The sequence below is a fragment of the Pristiophorus japonicus genome, chromosome 24, assembly GCF_044704955.1.
Source record: "Pristiophorus japonicus isolate sPriJap1 chromosome 24, sPriJap1.hap1, whole genome shotgun sequence".
Lineage (NCBI taxonomy): Eukaryota > Metazoa > Chordata > Chondrichthyes > Pristiophoridae > Pristiophorus > Pristiophorus japonicus.
The window spans coordinates 2,469,442-2,487,815 of NC_092000.1; the positions used below are offsets into that span (position 1 = coordinate 2,469,442).

Here is an 18,374-nt window from a genome sequence, read left to right on the forward strand (position 1 = left end):
AGTGGCTGACATAGGAGCTTTCAATGTAACTTGAAATGCTATATTGAAACCCACATAGTGATTTTAACATAGCGTAGATAAATATATCCTATTGATATAAAGAAGAAGAAAGACTCACGTAAATTCCAGACAGTTGCAGTCTCTGAACTCCAATCCAACTGTAGGGAAGACAGCTGTTCTGAACTGGCTGTTGGAAGATGGATGAGAGCACAATATGTGGCTAAGTTTGGGCATCCAGCTAATCAAAGCACTGATGTGGTGCCGTGTCACCGTGTCAGCGATCCCGTGGGTGTGCAGGCCTACTTATATTGGCAATTTTCTCTTTTCCAGATAAACCACGAAACACAACCATAACCATGTCAGTAAATAACAAATCTGTCTCAGGGTCTCCAGTATCAGTCAGTAAAGGCGATGAGGTTATAATGACCTGCGACTCCAATGCAAACCCCTCGGCTACATTCGAGTGGGAAGACCCCAGTAACGGGAACAACGTTGAGACTGGCCCTCCTGAAGTCCTCCGTATTCCCCATGCAACATCAGAACATCACGGAATTTATAAATGTACCGCTAGCAACAGATATGGAACTGAAGAGAGAGACGTGGACCTCAGAGTCGGCGCAGGTCAGTTTGTAATCTTGGTCACAATTGATAAAAAAGGAGAAACAATTGACCCTTTGAGGACTGAAGCAGCATTTCTGTTACCTCTGGGACATCGGTACGAGTGGCCCAGAGTGACACTCCCTTCCACTGGTGTCTCTTTGTGTGGAGAAGTACCTTACTCCTGCTCTGTGTTTGCTCAGACTGCCTGGGCAATAACTGGGCAGGAGGGGAGTGGCAGCTGTGAATCCACACGCTGCCAGTCCATGGTGCAGAGTGTTGGCAGCTCAGTGAGCTGCCTCACATGACTGAGCGACAATTCTAACAGTGACCAGGCTTTTGGTCACCAGCCCTCATTTCTCCTTAGTGGCTCGGTGTCAAATTTGTGTCTTATAATCCTCCTGTGAGGCGCCTTGGGATATTTTATTACATTAAAGGCCCTATATTAATATAAGTTGTTGTTGAGGTTTTTGAGGGATAAATATTGGCCAGGACACCGAGGATAATTCTCCTGCTCTTCTTTGAACTAGTACCATGGGATCTTTTATGTCCACCCGAGAGAGCAGACGAGGCCTTGGTTTAACATCTTATCCGAAAAACGGTGCCTTTGACAGTACCCCAAGATGCTTCACAGGACCAATTATCAAAAATTATTTGACACTGAGCCACATATTAGGACAGGTGACCAAAAGCTTGGTCAAAGAGATCGGTTTTACGGGACGTCTTAAAAGGAGACGAGAGAGGTAGAGAGTTGGAGAGGTTTAGTGAGGGGATTCCAGAGCTTAGGGCCTAAGCAGCTGAAGGCGCAGCTGCCAATGATAGAGCAATTAAAATTGGGGATGCTCAAGAGGTCAGAATTGGAGGAGCGCAGAGATCTTGGAGGGTTGTAGGGCTGGAGGAGATTACAGAGATAGGGAGGGACGAGGCCATGAGGGAACTGAAAACACAGATGAGAATCTTAAGATTGAGTTGTTGCTGGACCGGGAGCCAATGTAGGTCAGCAAGTACAGAAGTGAGGGGTGAACTGGTGCAAGTTAGGAAATGGGCAGCAGAGTTTTGAAGGAGTTGAAGTTTACGGAGGGTGCAAGGTGGGAGATCGGCCAGGAGAGCATTGGAATAGTCGAGTCTAGAGGCAACAAAGACATGGATGAGGGTTGCAGCAGCAGATGAGCAGAGGCAGGGGCAGAAACGGGCGATGTTATGGAGGTGGAAGTAGGCCGTCTTGGTGATAGAGAGTGATACACTCACAATAAAGGATGAAACTGAGTACCGTGAGCAATGAGTAAGTGTGATCTTAGTTTTTTTAATAAGACTCCAGAGTGCAGGTGTGGATATCTGAACAGAATATATGGAATTAAGGACAGTAAAGTAAACGGGATATATGAAAATGTATAAGCCATGGAAGAATAGCTGGGAGAATGTCAGATTGCAAATAGTGCAACATCAGCATAGCTAACAGTCTGTCTCAAGGTTTCAAGTCACTAATCCTGCCAATAATATATAATTGTAACATGAAATACATCTGCAGAATTGCAAGGTCTCAGTTAATAGTCACACCATTAGATTGAAACATTTAGAGGCAATGCTTGAGCTTTCAAGAAGAACATCTCATATAGATTGACTAATGAGTGGCTGAGTTAGACTGTCAATCCATTTTTATTTTGTTATCTGATTTCTAAACTGTATAACTGTTAACGCTTTACGATGTAACTTCACCTATCCGTAGGGAGTGTGTACGCTCTATCCAGAGAGTATATCTTCTGTCTGATAGGTCTTACTGGCCGGTAATAAAGACTGCTTTGTTCAAAGCACAAGAGGTATTCGACTCAGTAATTTTACTGAACCAGATTGAAGTAAAAGAATCCGGGAATTTACACAGGTACCTCGTGGGTGGCCTGCTGATATACAGTGCTCCCAAGGGATGCTGGGATCCCTTGGGACTCCAACAGGTGGGCCCTCTGGTGGTGGTGTGATACAGGTTGCAAGGGGTTAAATACATAACATCACTCCCTCGTAAAGTTAATAGTACATTTATTGACGATCTGGAGCTTTTCGTTCCCTTGTCGATCGTCTCGGTACAAATGCGGGTGTGGGTGAGTTGGTTAGTTCTTCATTGGGCTGTTGGGCAGCCGGCCTTGCCGGGCTGCTGGGGATGGTAAGTTCAGCTTCGTGGTCAACCATGATGTCAGTGGCCACTTGTGTGTGTGTTGGAGGGTCAAAGTTGGTGGTGTCTTCTTCGGGTTGTTTGTAGCTGTTGGTGTACCACAATTTGATTTAGTCCAAGTGTTTTCTGCACGTTAGTCCATTGGCCAATTTGACCTGAAACACCCTACCCACCTCTCTCCCCTCTTTGCCTATGTCCTTGCCAGCGAGCCATTTGGGACCATGTCCATAATTGAGTACAAACACAGGGTCATTGACCTCAATATCGTGTGACAAATTTGCGTGGTCATGGTACACACTTTGTTGATGCCGCCTGCCCTCCACGTGATCATGGAGATCAGGGTGGACAAGAGAGAGCCTTGTTTTGAGCACCCATTTCATGAGCAGCTCAGCTGGGGGAACTCCGGTGAGTGAGTGGGGTCTGGTGCGGTAGCTGAGCAGCACTCGGGACAGTCGGGTCTGCAGGGAGCCTTCCGACACGCGTTTCAAGCTTTGCTTGATGGTCTGAACTGCCCGTTCTGCCTGGCCGTTGGATGCGGGCTTGAACGGGGCAGATGTGACGTTGCGGGTCATGAATTCCTTGAATTCAGCCCTGGTGAAACACGGCCCATTGTCGCTGACTAGGATATCAGGCAGGCCGTGCATGGCAAACATGGCTCGTAGGCTTTCAATGCTAGCCGTGGACATGTTACAGACATTATTGCACATTGAATCCATTTTGAGTAAGCATCCATGACAACCAAAAACATTTTGCCTAGAAATGGGCCCGCATAGTCCACGTGGATCCTCGACCACGACGTGGAGGGCCACGACCACAAACATAGCGGTGCCTCTCTGGGTGCATTCCTCAGCTGAGAGCAAGTGTTGCACTGGTGCACGCATGACTCTAATTCTGAGTCGATGCCGGGCCACCACATTTGGGATGTGGCTATGGCTTTCATCATTACAATGCCTGGGTGGGTGCTGTGCAGTTCACAAATGAACACATTTCTGCCTTGCTTGGACAAGACCACGCGATTACCCCATACAGACAGTCCGCCTGCAGGGACATTTCGTCTTTGCGCCTGTGGAATGGCTTAATCGTCTCCTGCATCTCTGCTGGGACGCTGGATCAGCTCCCATGGAGGACACAGTTTTTTTTACCAAGGACAGTAAAGGACCCTGGCCGGTCCAGGTCCTGATCTGGCAGGCCGTAACGGGTGACTTTTCATTTTCGAATGCATCCATTACCATAAGCAAGTCCGCAGGCTGTGCCATTTCCACCCCGGTGGTGGGCAATGGCAGCCGACTGAGAGCATCAGCGTGGTTCTCTGTGCCTGGTCTGTGGCGGATTACATAGTTGCATGCCGACAGCGTGAGCATCCATCTTCGGATGCGGGCAGAGGCATTGATGTTAATCCCTTTGCTCTCAGAGAACAGCGATATGAGCGGCTTGTGGTCAATTTCTAGCTCAAACTTGAGACCAAACAAGTACTAGTGCATTTTTCTTTACCCCGTAAACGCACGCCAAAGCCTCTTTTTCAATTATGCTGTAGGCCCTTTCGGCCTTGGACAAACTCCTGGACACATAAGCGACCGGTTGCAAAATCCCCGATTCGTTAGCCTGTTGTAACACACACCCGACCCCGTATGACGACACATCGCAAGCTAGTACTAATTGTTTACAAGGGTTATACAGGACAAGCAGTTTGTTTGAAAACAACATATTTCTGGCTTTCTCAAAGGCAGCCTCTTGTGAATTCCCCCATACCCAGTCGTCTCCCTTGTGCAGTAGCACATGTAGGGGTTCTGGCTGGGTGCTTAACCCAGGTAAGAAATTATCAAAATAGTTAAGGAGTCCCAGGAACGACCACAGCTCCATCACGTTCTGTGGTCTCGGCGCGTTCTTGATGGCCTCCGTCTTGGCGTCGGTGGGTCTGATGCCGTTTGCTGCGATTCTTCTTCCCAAGAACTCAACCTCCGGTGCTAGGAAAACACATTTCGGGCGTTTCAACCTGAACCCCACGCGACCCAAACGACTAAGAACCTCTTCCAGATTCTTCAAGTGCTCAATGGTGTCCCAACCAGTGTGTCGTCCTGGAAAACCACGGTGAGAGAAATCGACTTTAGCAGGCTCTCCATGTTCCATTGGAAGATTGCCGTGGCCGACCAAATCCCTATTGGGCATCTGTTATAGATGAACAGACCTTTGTGAGTATTGATGCAGGTGAGGCCTTTCGAAGACTCCTCCAGCTCCTGCGTCATGTAGGCCGAGGTCAGGTCCAACTTGGTGAACGTCTTTCCTCCAGCCAGGGTCGCAAATAGGTCGTCTGCCTTGGGTAGCGGGTACTGGTCCTGCAACGAGAAACGGTTAATCGTTACTTTATAGTCCCCACAAATACTGACCGTACCGTCCTCTAAGTTATGGGACAATCAGACTGGCCCACTCGTTGAATTCCATCGGCGCGATGATGCCTTCTCGCTGCAGCCTGTCCAGCTCAATTTCCACTTTCTCACGCATTATATATGGTACCGCCCGTGCCTTGTGGTGGGGGGGCCTGTACCAGGAACCAAATGGATCTGTACTTTCATCCCCGAGCTTCCAATGCCTGCTCGAACAACGATGGAAATCTGCTCAGAATCTGGGCATATGAGGCATCGCCGACGGACGAAAGCGCTCGGATGTCGTTCCAGTTCCAGCGGATTTTCCCCAGACAGCTTCTGCCAAACAGTGTGGGGCCATTCCCTGGCACGATCCACAGCGGGAGTTTGTGTACTGCTCCACCATAGGAGACTTTGACTTCTGCACTGTCAATTACAGGTATTAGTTCCTTGGTGTAAGTCCTTAATTTGGTGTGAATGGAGCTGAGCTTGGGCCTGTGTGCCTTGTTGCACCACAGCCTGTCGAAGGCCTTTTTACTCATTATGGACTGACTCACACCCATGTCCAGTTTCATAGATACTGGAATTCCGTTCAGTCCAGCTTTCAACATTATTGATGGACATTTCGTGGTGAATGTGTGTACCCCGTACACTTCTGCCTCCTCGGTACGAGTCTCCAATTCAGCCTGATCCACAGTGGATCGAACTTCCTCTGCAACGTGGTGGTTTGCAGGGTTTGCAGCTCGGCTGCACATTCGCTGGAGGTGTCCGATTGTTCTGCAGTCGTTGCACGCATAGTGCTTGAAGTGGCATTGATGGGCCCGATGATCACCTCCACAACGCCAACTAGGTGTTAACTGCCTCGCATTAACGATTAATGTGGACTTTGGGTCATCTGTGATTGTGCAGCAGCAGCCGGCGTGTACGTTCTGCCATGTATATTCCTGCTCGAAAACGACGTTACTTTGTGCACAGTACTGCCCGAAACCTCTTTATTCTGCGAAATCTGTTTGGTGTTGTCGCTGGTGGACATAAATGCCTGGGCTATCGTTATGCCTTTGCTCAGATTTGGAGTTTCAACAGTCAACAGTTTGCAAAGGATTGCCTCATGGCCAATGTCCAGTACAAAAAAGTCTCTAAGCACTTGTTCTAGGAATCCCTCAAATTTGCAATGTCCTGAGAGGTGCCTTGGTTCGGCGACATAGCACGCCACTTGCTGGCTCTCCGACCATTGACACGTGTAGAACTGATATCTCGCCATCAAAACGCTTTCCTTAGGATTTAGGTGCTCCCGGACCAGCGTACACAATTCTTCACAGGATTTAGTTGTTGGTTTTACCGGAGCTAGAAGATTCTTCATGAGGCCATAGGTTGTTGCCCCACAGACAATAAGGAGGATCGCCTTTCGTTTGGCACCGTTCTCGTCCCCTTCCAGCTCGTTGGCCACGAAGTATTGGTCGAATCTCTCCACGAAGGCCTCCCAATCGTCCCCTTCTGAGAACTTCTCCAGGATACCAACTGTTCTTTGCATTTTCGCGTGGTTGTTTGTTACCTCGTCGCCAATTGATACACTCATAATAAAAGATGAAACTGAGTACTGTGAACAATGAGCAAGTGTGACCTTAGTTCCTTTAATAAGACTCCAGAGTGCAGGTACCTCGTGGGTGGCCTGCTTATATACAGTGCTCCAAAGGGATGCTGGGATTCCTTGGGACTCCAACAGGTAGGCCCCCTGGTTGCAAAGGGTTAAATACATAACAAAGAGGATGTGGGGTTGGAAGCTCAGCTTAGGGTCAAATAAGACGCCATTGGTTCAGCCTCATAGGGATGGAAGAGGGATAAGTCGGTGGCTAGGGATCGGAGTTTGTGGTGGGGACTGAAGACAATGGCTTTGGTCTTTCCAATATTTTGTTGCAGGAAATTCCTGCTCATCCAATACTGGATGTCAGGCAAGCAGGGTGACAAATCAGAGACAGTGGAGGAGAATGGAAATAAGCAATAAATAAATTAAAGGTATTAGAGCGACAAGGAGTGTATGAGTAAGTAATCTAGAGATTCTATGAAAAATTTCCTTGCAAATAAACTATGGATTTTGGAAATTATCACGAGTTTCATAATAAATGTATTGCCCCGAAATAAATCAATGATTTGTATTTTTATGAATGTTTTCACAGGAAACGTAGAAGCAGTCATTGGAATATTAGTATTCATTGTGGTGGTGCTACCAGTAGCTCTGCTCCTATACTGGTATTGCACCGTCCATAAAAGTGGAAGATATGTAGTACAGAACAATCTACTGATCTCAGATGGAATTGAACTTGAGGAAAATGTCCCTTTAAATAATGTCAGCAATAACTGTGAAATAATAACTTCATGGGATTACAACAATTACAAACAAGTTTAGCCAAAAATGAATTGGTGATTGTTGAAGGAGAAATCACCAAACTATTACTGTTTGTATTGTCCTTATTGAGGGAAATGTCTGATTACAGGATAAGGCGCTACTCACAGCACTTATTAACCTAACTGTAAAGTCTTCACATTTATTTTGAAAGAAGCTCTAGATTTTTGGGAACGTTTTGTGAATCATTCCATGGTACATCATTATGGCACTCCACCGCCATAATTTAGTGAAAGTGCGGCACAAACGGGCTTTCTAGCTCATTCTGATCGGTAAGATGGCGGAATGGGAGAAGCTCTGTGAAAATTCGTGGCCAATAACAACTTTCAGTTATATAGAAAAATGTCCCATGGTGCTTCACAGAGGGGTAATCAAAGACGATGGCTACCGAGCCAAAGAAGGAGCTATTACAAGAGGTGAACAAAAGCTTGGTCAAAGAGGTGCATTTTAAGGAGAGCCATAAAGGAGGAGACGGAGGTGAAAAGGTAGAGGGGTTTACAGGAATCTTTGGAATTCCCTAAAGGGCTATAGATGCTGAATCCCTGAGTATATTCAAGGCTGAGATAGATAGATTTTTGGACAGGAGGAGCATGAAGCGGGTCTGGGCTCTCCTGCTTGACTTAACCCTTAAATTACTTAATTTGGCAACAATGCCAAAGGTTTCTTACTGCTAAGAACAAGAAAAAAGATAAAGAAAAATTCTACGGGCAGTAGAATTGTGAAAGAGTTGAAGGTTACGGAGTATTGGAGTCCGGCCACAAGAACATTGTGAATAGACATGTCTGAAAATGTCAAAGGCATAGATTAGCTTTTTAGCAACCGATAGACTGAGGAAGGGGCGGAGCAGACAATGTTATAGAGGTGAAAGTATGTGGATCTTTGTGATGAAGAGAATATGGGGTCAGACCTCAGCTCGGGGTTAAATAGGATGCCAAGGACGTGATCAATCTGGGTCAGCCTGAGACAGGGAGCAGGGTAGAATCAGTGACAAGTGTAAGGAATTTGTAGTGGGGGCCGAAGATGATGACTTGGATCTAACCGGTTTTTAATGAAACTTGTGACTCATCCAGGACTAGATATAGGACATGCAATCTGACAACACAGAGGCAGTGGAGGGATCGCAAGAGGTGGCGGAGAGGTAGAGTTTGATGTCGTCAGTATGCGTGTGGAAGCTGACTTCTTGTCTACTGATGTTGTCACCAAGGGACAGCATTCAGATGAGGAAGGAGGGGAAGGTAGATCGAAATTCAGCTTTTTCAATTTTTTTCTTCCATGCGATGTTCGGGGTGGAAATCGGTCGGCGTCATCAGTACCGTGCTGACGACGTCAGCGGACCATTGATGACATCACCACGACGCGGACGTGCCACATCGCGCTGATGCGTCACAACGTCCCTCCCCTTCAGTTAAAGGGGAGTGCCGCTGTGAACTCTGCAGTTTAGTTTGGCCCACCAGGGAGAGTTTCGACCGGGCCAGCGTCGGTACCCAAGAGGGAGGCCCGGCCGAACCCGCAGGCGCCATTTTCGGGCCGACTTCGGAGTCGGCGGATTATTAGGATAAAATGGCGGCCACGGCAGAACGCACTCCCTTTTAAGGACAGACGCGCCGGCCAGCCATAGGCAGCTTCCCGCAGGGGAAAGCTGTCGGGGACAACGAGTGGCAGCCGATCCACTCGGGGTGGAAAGGTGTCACTGCCAGTCGGTGGTGGGGTCGATGCGTGCCCGACGGGGCAGCAACATGGGCAGCGCGGTGACGAGCATTGCCGGAAAAAAAATGGAGGGCAATTTATGAAATGTCGCCGACTCCGTGCCGACTAGGCGGTGAGTCCAAACCAACCTGTGTCTGCCTCTTTGAGTCGGTCACGAGCTCTTATAGAAAGGAGCAATTTCGACCCCTCTATTGTTAAACAACGGAATGCCACCCTCTGTGTCCTGTTCAGTAGCATCACTTTGGTTACAAAAGATTACTGAGACTTTATATTTCAAATGGAGCTCAATGAACAATCAACTCACTTCTACCAACTCTCCTCTTACTCCTAAACAAACTGAATTAGTTTCTTCACGGCCTACTTTGCAGTGGCTCTTTCCATTACCAAGGATGTTCAGATGCAGAGGTTGCAGGACAGGGCAGTGTGAGGACACTGTGCCATAGATTGTAATACATCAGCAGGGGAAGTGACAGTGATGAGGATTACACTAGTGAGGGAAAGGACCCAGTCCAGAAAGCGCTTTCAGTGGGTAGAGGAGGTGTTGGCCCTGAGATGTCCTTCAGTGTGCGGGAGGTGGGGGGAATGTGTTTACTGACCCCGGACCATCAACCATTAGTTGGCATGGAAGTAGAGGGGGAAAATGGTACCGCCCTGCAGCTCTATTGCAGGTGGGTAAAGTGGCTTAAGGGCTTTGTTGATGGGAATGCTGTAGAGAAGTGGAGAAGCGCTGGGTACTTAAGCTTGTGCTGCAACACGGAACTCACAGCCGGGAGCGGCGAGAGGTTTGTGGGAATGAGCATCCTTGAGTTCAGCTTGGAAAGCAGGGCGTTGTTTGGGGGAAACATACACTGAGTAAGGAATCTGTGCCTTGTGGACCCTCCGTCCCCCTTTTGCATGCGGGGATATATTGGAATTTGATGCACTATCTGAGAGACAGGATGTGCAGGAGGCAGGATGTGCAGGGAGCAGAGGATGCACACTGCATGCGACTGGTCACTGGAACCCAGGCAGAATTAAATTCATGCTGGGACCTCATTAAAATGAGTCAGATATCACTGATGTCACCTGCTGCAACCCGATAGAAGCCTGTGGCATAAAAGTTAAGGGCCATGGTGACCTTTCCAGCTGCAGGCAGTGTTGTCCATGCTCTGGACGAGGTTTGAGTTGTGGCTGCTACCAATCTGGTACTGGGGCAGCCCAATATCACAAAAGGTGCTGCAACAAGCATAAGACCCGAATTTGAATAATTTATTCAACAGCAACTTACATTTATATAGCGCATTTAACATAGCAAAACGTCCCAAGGTGCTTAACATTCATTGTTTTAAATAGTTCTGGCCTGCGCCCTAAACAACTAATGAGCAGCCTGATCCAATCTGGTGGGTGCGCACTTCCAGCACCATATTGGATGCTTAGGTGCCTGTTTTGTGCCATTGAATTTCTAGGCCTTGGTGTGTGTACAAACAGAGGAATGCGTCCCACATTGACACGGCCTGGACTGGGAACTCTCTGGCAATGAGCTTGAACTTGTGTCCCATTGCTGTGCTGCTCCAAACACTTTCCTACATTCTTATTTTTTTTAAATTTATTTTCCAGATAAACCACAAGACATAACCATAACCATGTCAGTAAATAACAAAACTGTGTCAGGGTCTCCAGTATACATCAGTAAAGATGCTGAGGTTACAATGACCTGCGACTCCAATGCAAACCCCTCGGCTACATTCGAGTGGGAAGACCCCAGTAACGGGAACAACGTTGAGATTGGCTCTCCTGAAGTCCTCCATGTTTCCCATGCACCATCAGAACACCGCGGAATTTATTAATGTACAGCTACCAATAAATATGGAATTCGGTAAAGTTTAAAATGGGAATAATTATTCCTTTGAGGAATGAAACAGAATTTCCACTTTCCCAAATAAATTCTGAGCACTATGCTGGTTTAGTTGATTGTGTGATTTAGTCCCCATGTCAAGCTCTATTCTGTTCGCCCTTCAAAAGCCTCTAACACTGCTGCTATGTACCTAGAACAAGGGGCGAGAGAGGGTTATTTACTTTAATGAAAAGTTAGGACCTTTGCAGCCCAACAGCATTGGTCTTTACCTCTGAGATTGCGTAAATGGGGCTGCAGGCCTGATTGTGTCCAGAGAGCAAGGGTCATGTCTGCCTTGACTGTTATATATGTGGACTTATATTTACTCTGTACAGCCACCAGAGGGCTCATCCCCTGGAGTCCCAAGGGATCCCATAATCCCCTGGGAGCACAGGTATTTAAGGAGGCTTCACAGGTTAGAGAGGCACTCTGGAGACCTGCAGTAAAAGACTACGGTCACACTTTACTTTGAGCTCAGTGTTCAGTCTGACTCTTTCTCCATGCACAACAACTGGCGATGAGATACAGATAGCGAACCCAAAGATTTAGAGAACAGTAGCCACCCTGGAGAAATTTTCGGAGGGAGATGATTGGGAAACTTTTCTGGAGCGACTCAACCAATACTTCGTGGCCAATGAGCTAGATGGGGAAGAGAGCGCTGCCCAACGAAGGGCGATCCCCCTCACCGTCCGTGGGGCACCAACGTATGGCCTCATGAAGAATCTGCTCACTCCAGCGAAACCCACGGAGAAATCGTACGATGATTTGTGCACACTGGTCCGAGAGCATTTGAACCTGAAGGAAAGCGTTCTGATGGCGAGGTACCGGTTCTACACCTACAAAAGGTCTGAAGGCCAGGAAGTGGCGAGTTATGTCGCCGAGCTAAGACGCCTTGCAGGACATTGCGAATTTGAAGGACATTTGGAGCACATGCTCAGAGACTTTTTCATACTTGGCATTGGCCATGAAACCATACTTCGCAAACTTTTGACTGTAAAGACCCCAATCTTGAGTAAGGCCATAGCGATAGCCCAGGCGTTCATTGCCACCAGTGACAATACGAAGCAAATCTCTCAGCACACAAGTGCTGCTTCAAGTACTGTGAACAAAGTGATGTTGTTTTCAAATCATAACGTACAAGGCAGGTCACACATACCTGCAGCTGCACGTCCGTAGATGATTCAATCGAGTCCACCATCAAGGGTGATGAATGCAAGGCCATTAACACCTTGTTGGCGTTGCGGGGTGATCATCGTTTCCATTCATGCTGATTCAAAGAGTACGTTTGCAAGGGCTGTGGAACAATGGGACACTTCCAACAAGTGTGCAGGCGAGCTGCTAAGCCTGTTAAACCTGCAAACCACCATGTTGCAGAGGAGGACAGATCCATGGAGGATCATGACGAACCAGAGCTTCAGATAGAGGAGGCAGAGGTACATGGGGTGCACACATTCACCATGAATTGTCCCCCGATAATGCTGAATGTTGAACTAAATGGACTCCCGGTGTCAATGGAGCTGGACACGGGCACGGGCCAGTCCATCATGGGCAAAAAGAATTTCGAAAGGTTGTGGTGCAACAAGGTCTCAAGTCAAGTCTTGTCTCTAGTTCGCTCGAAACTAAGAACTTACACGAAAGAACAGATTCCTGTAATTGGCAGTGCTACCGTAAAGGTCTCCTACGATGGAGCGGTGCACAAGCTACCACTCTGGGTAGTACCGGGCGATGGTCCCACGCTGCTCGGCAGGAGCTGGCTGGGTAAGATACGCTGGCACTGGAACGACGTCCAAGCGCTATCACCCGCTGACGATATTTCATGTGCCCAGATCTTAAACAAATTTCCTTCGCTGTTCGAACCAGGCAACGGGAAATTCCAAGGAGCAAAAGTGCAGAACCACCTAATTCCGGGGACGCGACCCATCCATCACAAGGCGAGAGCAGTACCTTACATGATGAGAGAAAGGGTAGAGATTGAGCTAGATTGGCTGCAAAGAGAGGGCATCATTTCACCAATCGAGTTCAGCAAGTGGGCCAGTCCTATTATCCCAGTCCTCAAGGGAGACGGCACCGTCAGAATCTGTGGCGATTACAAAGTAACTATCAATCGTTTCTCCCTGCAGGACCAATACCACACTACCAAAGGTCGACGACTTCTTTACAACGCTGGCGGGAGGAAAGACGTTCACGAAGTTGGATCTGACTTCAGCCAACATGACGCAGCAACTGGAGGGATCATCAAAGGCTCTCACCTGCATCAACACGCACAAGGGCCTTTTTGTTTCTAACAGATGCCCATTTGGAATCCGATCAGCGGTGGCGATATTCCAGAGAAACATGGAAAGTTTACTGAAGTCAGTCCCACACACTGTGGTCTTCCAGGACAATATCTTGGTCATGGGTCGGAACACAGTCGAGCACCTACAGAATCTGGAGGAGGTTCTTAGTTGACTCAACCATGTGGGGCTCAGTTAAAACGCTCGAAGTGCGTTTTCCATGTGCCTGAAGTGGAGTTCTTGGGAAGTAGGATTGCGGCAGACGGGATCAAGCCCACCAATGCGAAGAGGGAGGAAATCGAGAATGCACCGAGGCCACAGAACGTGACGGAGCTGCGGTCGTTTCTGGGACTCTTGAACTACTTTGGTAACTTCTTACCGGGTCTCAGCACACTGTTAGAACCACTGCATGTCTTACTACGAAAAGGGGGTGAATGGGTTTGGGGCAAAAGCCAAGAAAATGCCTTTGTAAAAGCGAGAAAATTGTTATGCTCAAACACATTGTTTGTGTTGTATGATCCATGTAAGCATTTGGTACTAGCATGTGATGTGGCGTCGGGTGTGTATTGCAACAAGCTAATGATTTCGGGAAACTGCAACCGGTTGCTTATGCATCCAGGAGTCTGTCTAAAGCTGAGAGAGCCTACAGCATGATTGAAAAAGAAGCGTTAGCATGTGTCTATGGGGTAAAGAAAATGCATCAATACCTGTTTGGGATAAAATTCGAATTGGAAACTGACCAGAAGCCACTTATATCCTGTTTTCTGAGAGTAAAGGGATAAATACCAACGCATCGGCCTGCATCCAGGGATGGGTGCTCACATTGTCCGCATACAAATACGTCATCTGCCACAGGCCAGGCACAGAAAACTGCGCCGATGCTCTCAGTAGGCTGCCATTGCCCACCACAGGGATGGAAATGGCGCAGCCCGCAGATCTAGCCATGGTTATGGAAGCATTTGAGAGTGAGCAATCACCAGTCACTGCCCGGCAGATCAAAACATGGACAAGCCAGGACCCCTTATTATCGCTAGTCAAAAGCTGTGTGTTTCACGGGAGCTGGTCCAGTGTCCCAGTGGAAATGCAGGAAGAGATAAAGCCGTTCCAGCCGCGCAAAGACGAAATGTCTATACAGGCAGACTGCCTTTTGTGGGGCAATTGAGTAGTGGTCCCCAAGAAGGGCAGAGACACCTTCATCAATGACCTCCACAGTACCCACCCAGGCATCGTAATGATGAAAGCGATAGCCAGATCCCACGTGTGGTGGCCCGGTATCGATGTGGACTTAGAGTTCTGCGTTCAAAGATGAATACATGCTCACAGTTAAGCAATGTACCCGGGAGGCGCTGCTAAGTTTATGGTCTTGGGCCCTCCAAACTGTGGTCTAGGGTACACGTCGACTATGCAGGCCCATTCTTGGGTAAAATGTTCCTTGTGGTTGTCGACGCGTAGTCCAAGTGGATTGGATGTGAGATTATGACGGCTAGCACATCCGCTGCCACCACTGAGAGCCTGCGGGCCATGTTTGCCACACACGGCTTACCCGATGTCCTGGTGAGCGACAACGGGCCATGTTTTACCAGTGCTGAGTTCAAAGAATTCATGACCCATAATGGGATCAAACATGTTACATCTGCCCCGTTTAAACCAGCGTCCAATGGTCAGGCAGAGAAAGCAGTGCAAACCATCAAGCAAGGCTTGAAGAGGGTAACTGAAGGCTCCCTGTAGACTCGCCTATCCCGAGTCCTGCTTAGCTACCACACGAGACCCCGCTCACTCACTGGGGTCTCACCTGCTGAACTGCTCATGAAAAGAGCACTTAAGACAAGGCTCTCGTTAGTTCACCCTGATCTACATGAACAGGTAGAGAGCAGGCGGCTTCAACAAAGTGCATACCATGATAGCGCAAATGTGTCACGCGAGATTGAAATCAATGATCCTGCATTTATATTAAATTATGGACAAGGTCCCAAGTGGCTTCCCGGCACTGTCGTGGCCATAGAGGGGAGCAGGGTGTTTCGGGTCAATCTTTCAAATGGACTCATTCACCGGAAACACTTGGACCAAATCAAACTCAGATTCACGGACGATCCTGAGCAACCCACCTTGGACCCTACCTTTTTTGATCCCCCAACATTCACACCAGTGGCACAGCGAGGGATCCCATGATCCCTTGGGAGCACAGGTATTTACGGAGGCTTCACAGGTTGGAGAGGCACTCTGGAGACCTGCAATAAAAGACTACGGTCACACTTTACTTTGAGCTCACAGTGTTCAGTCTGACTCTTTCTCTATACACAGCACTGACCATGTGCTTTGAAGATAGTTGGTAAACACCGTACCTCTCACCTGGCATTCCCCATGAAGTAATTATTGATTACCTCCTCTGCAATAATTCTGGTTGCTTCCCACTATGTACGACGGAAACATGAGAGAGACTGGAGGTTGCAGGTCATCCATAATCTGCAGACTTATTCAGAATTTCCCATTCAATGTAATAGAGCAATGATAGCCTTTGATATTTGATGAACCATTTCCTTGTTTTCCTTTGATCTAGGACGAACTTCAGCCAGAAGACATGCAGCAATGGTCACCGGCCTGATCTCTGCAACAATTGTAGCTGCAGCTATGTTATTTACCGTGATCAACGGCAGGAGACACAGGAGACAGGAGACACAGGAGACAGGAGAAACAGGAGACAGGAGAAAGCTCAAATAACAGGAGTAAAAACAGAATAATCTGTGGAGATGCAACAAAGACCAATGTGCACAATATGTTCGCAGAGCTGACACATGTAAAGGATAAATAGGGATTTTGTAAAAGGGCAATATAATGTAATACTTGTTTCTAATGTATCTATAACCTGGAACTTCCTATATTCTGCTACCACATTAAACCACCAAAGTTGCAAAAGACTTCAAGAAGATACAGACAGGTTGGCACAACTGGGAGACATCTGGAAGATGTCATTTCTAGAGTAAAAAGCCCCAGATGTCAATGCCTGCCTCTGAATTTTTCCAGAACCTCAATTTCACCAGGGGACCAACACTGGATGTAGTATTCTAAATTTCGCCTAACCAAGAATAGTTTAATGTTATTTGTTTTATATTGGATTGTCCTGGAAATACATCCTCATGCTCTATTTACCTTCACTGTAGCCACTTGGCACTGGTTGTGAATCTTAAAAGATTAATGTTCTATAATAACTAGGTCTTCCCCCTACTCAACAATCTTATGTGCACAACCTTGCATAGTGTACACATGCTTTGTGTTCACCCTACCCACTTGCAGGAGAGTGCAGGCCGAATGGCCTCCTTCTGTGCTATAGATTTCTATGATTCTATGATTTATCCTCAACTAACACCTAAAAGCACATTACCTCGTCATTATCACATTGCTGTTTGTGGGACCTTGCTGTGCACAAATTGGCTGCCGTGTTTCCTACATTACAACAGTGACTTCACTTCAAAAATGTTTTTCATTAGCTGTAAAGCACGTCTGTCTTTCGCTTGCATAATACTACATTTAACAATATTAAATGACATCTGCCAGACATGGACTCTGTCTTTTGGAAGTCTCTAACATTATAGTGTTAACTACAGTCAACCTGGGTTGCAGTTCCTCAGAGAAGTCAAGGAGGTTGTTGAGGCAGGATCTTCCCTGTCTAAGGCCGTGTTGACTGTTGTTTACTAAGTTATTGTTGTACAGCTAAACCTCAAGTTTACTTCTGAGAATTGAATCCAGAATTTTACAGAAAATATAAGAAAGACTAATGGGGCTGTAGTTGTCTGTCTGAATCTGGGCAGTGCATTTGCCTGTTTCCAATCTATCAATCATCATAGGCAGGCCCTCGAAATCAAGAAAGACTTGCTTCCGCTCTAAAAGTGAGTTCTCAGGTGACCGTACAGTCTAATACAGTCTAATACAGGAATTACAGTCTCTGTCGCAGGTGGGAAAGGGTGGGTGGGGAGTCTGGTTTGCCGCACGCTCCTTCCGCTGCCTGCGCTTGTTTTCTGCATGCACTCGGTGACGAGACTCGAGGTGCTCAGCGCCCTCCCGGATGCTCTTCCTCCACATAGGGCGGTTTTGGGCCAGAGATTCTCAGGTGCCAGTGGGGATGTTGCACTTTATCAAGGAGGCTTTGAGGGTACCTTCCTGATGTCCACTGATTCTCTCATAATGATTGTCAATGCCTTGCAAATCGCACGAGTGTCTCAGCACTCTGGGATGAATACCATCTAATCCTGGGGATTTATTTAAACCTGTTAGCTTGTCTAGGACTCCTATCTCATTTATTTCTGTATTATCGCAACACTGAGATCTAAATACGTCTGACCAGCTCTCTTCCCTCTCATTGTATTCTTACTGTATAAGAAATGCTTTCCCCGGTCTCACAGAACGTACAGTGACTGAAACTAACATCACTACAGGAGGTGTTTTTAGTTCGTTGGTGATATCACTCTCAGGGGAAGACCTGACAGTGAAACTGATTCATTTCACTAATGTAATCATAGCCTGAGAACTATCATTTGTGTGACACTAATGACACTAGTCACAACATTCCTTCTGTAACGAGTGTTCAGTTACACATCATGCCCCAATAAAATGAGAACTCCTCTTTGTGCTAACTGTGGTAACAATCACATAGGCTTCCAAGTTACCAATCAGGGTCAAGATCATATATTATAACTGATTATTATATACAGGGTCGCTGTCCATTCAGCAGGGTGCGAGTTTCTCGCAGTGTAACTGTACTGATGTACGGTGAGGTATCAAACTCATTTGTTCTAACCCATGAAGGCACCAAGTTGGAGACCATGCAATTTCCCAAAGGGTGCGCTAAACCAGGTCTCATTGGCACACTGCCAAGCAGCTTGTTTTAAGAAGCACAGAGGAGGAGTCAGGTTTCTGACCCATTCTCTCAATTTGGATGAGTTACGTGGTGCTGTTAAGCTCAAAAAGAGGAGGATTGAACAATGATTTTATATAAAATAAAAGT

The 18,374-nt window shown here is 47.2% G+C and overlaps 1 protein-coding gene across 7 annotated transcripts in view; it reads left to right on the plus strand.

Moving 5' to 3' along the window:
* Window positions 1-16,934, plus strand: part of LOC139237875 (hemicentin-1-like) — a 276,696-nt gene extending 259,762 nt beyond the window's left edge. For 5 of the 7 annotated variants that reach the window (XM_070867122.1, XM_070867121.1, XM_070867120.1 and 2 more), the window contains exons 28-29: window positions 331-621; window positions 15,933-16,934. In XM_070867122.1, coding sequence (XP_070723223.1) covers window positions 331-621; window positions 15,933-16,093 — 452 coding nt within the window. In that variant the 3' untranslated portion in view covers window positions 16,094-16,934. Of the gene's footprint in view, window positions 1-330; window positions 622-13,222; window positions 14,067-15,932 lie in introns of those variants that run through there. The other 2 variants (XM_070867118.1, XM_070867123.1) reach the window with 2 other exon arrangements.
* Window positions 16,935-18,374: the final 1,440 nt, after the last annotated feature.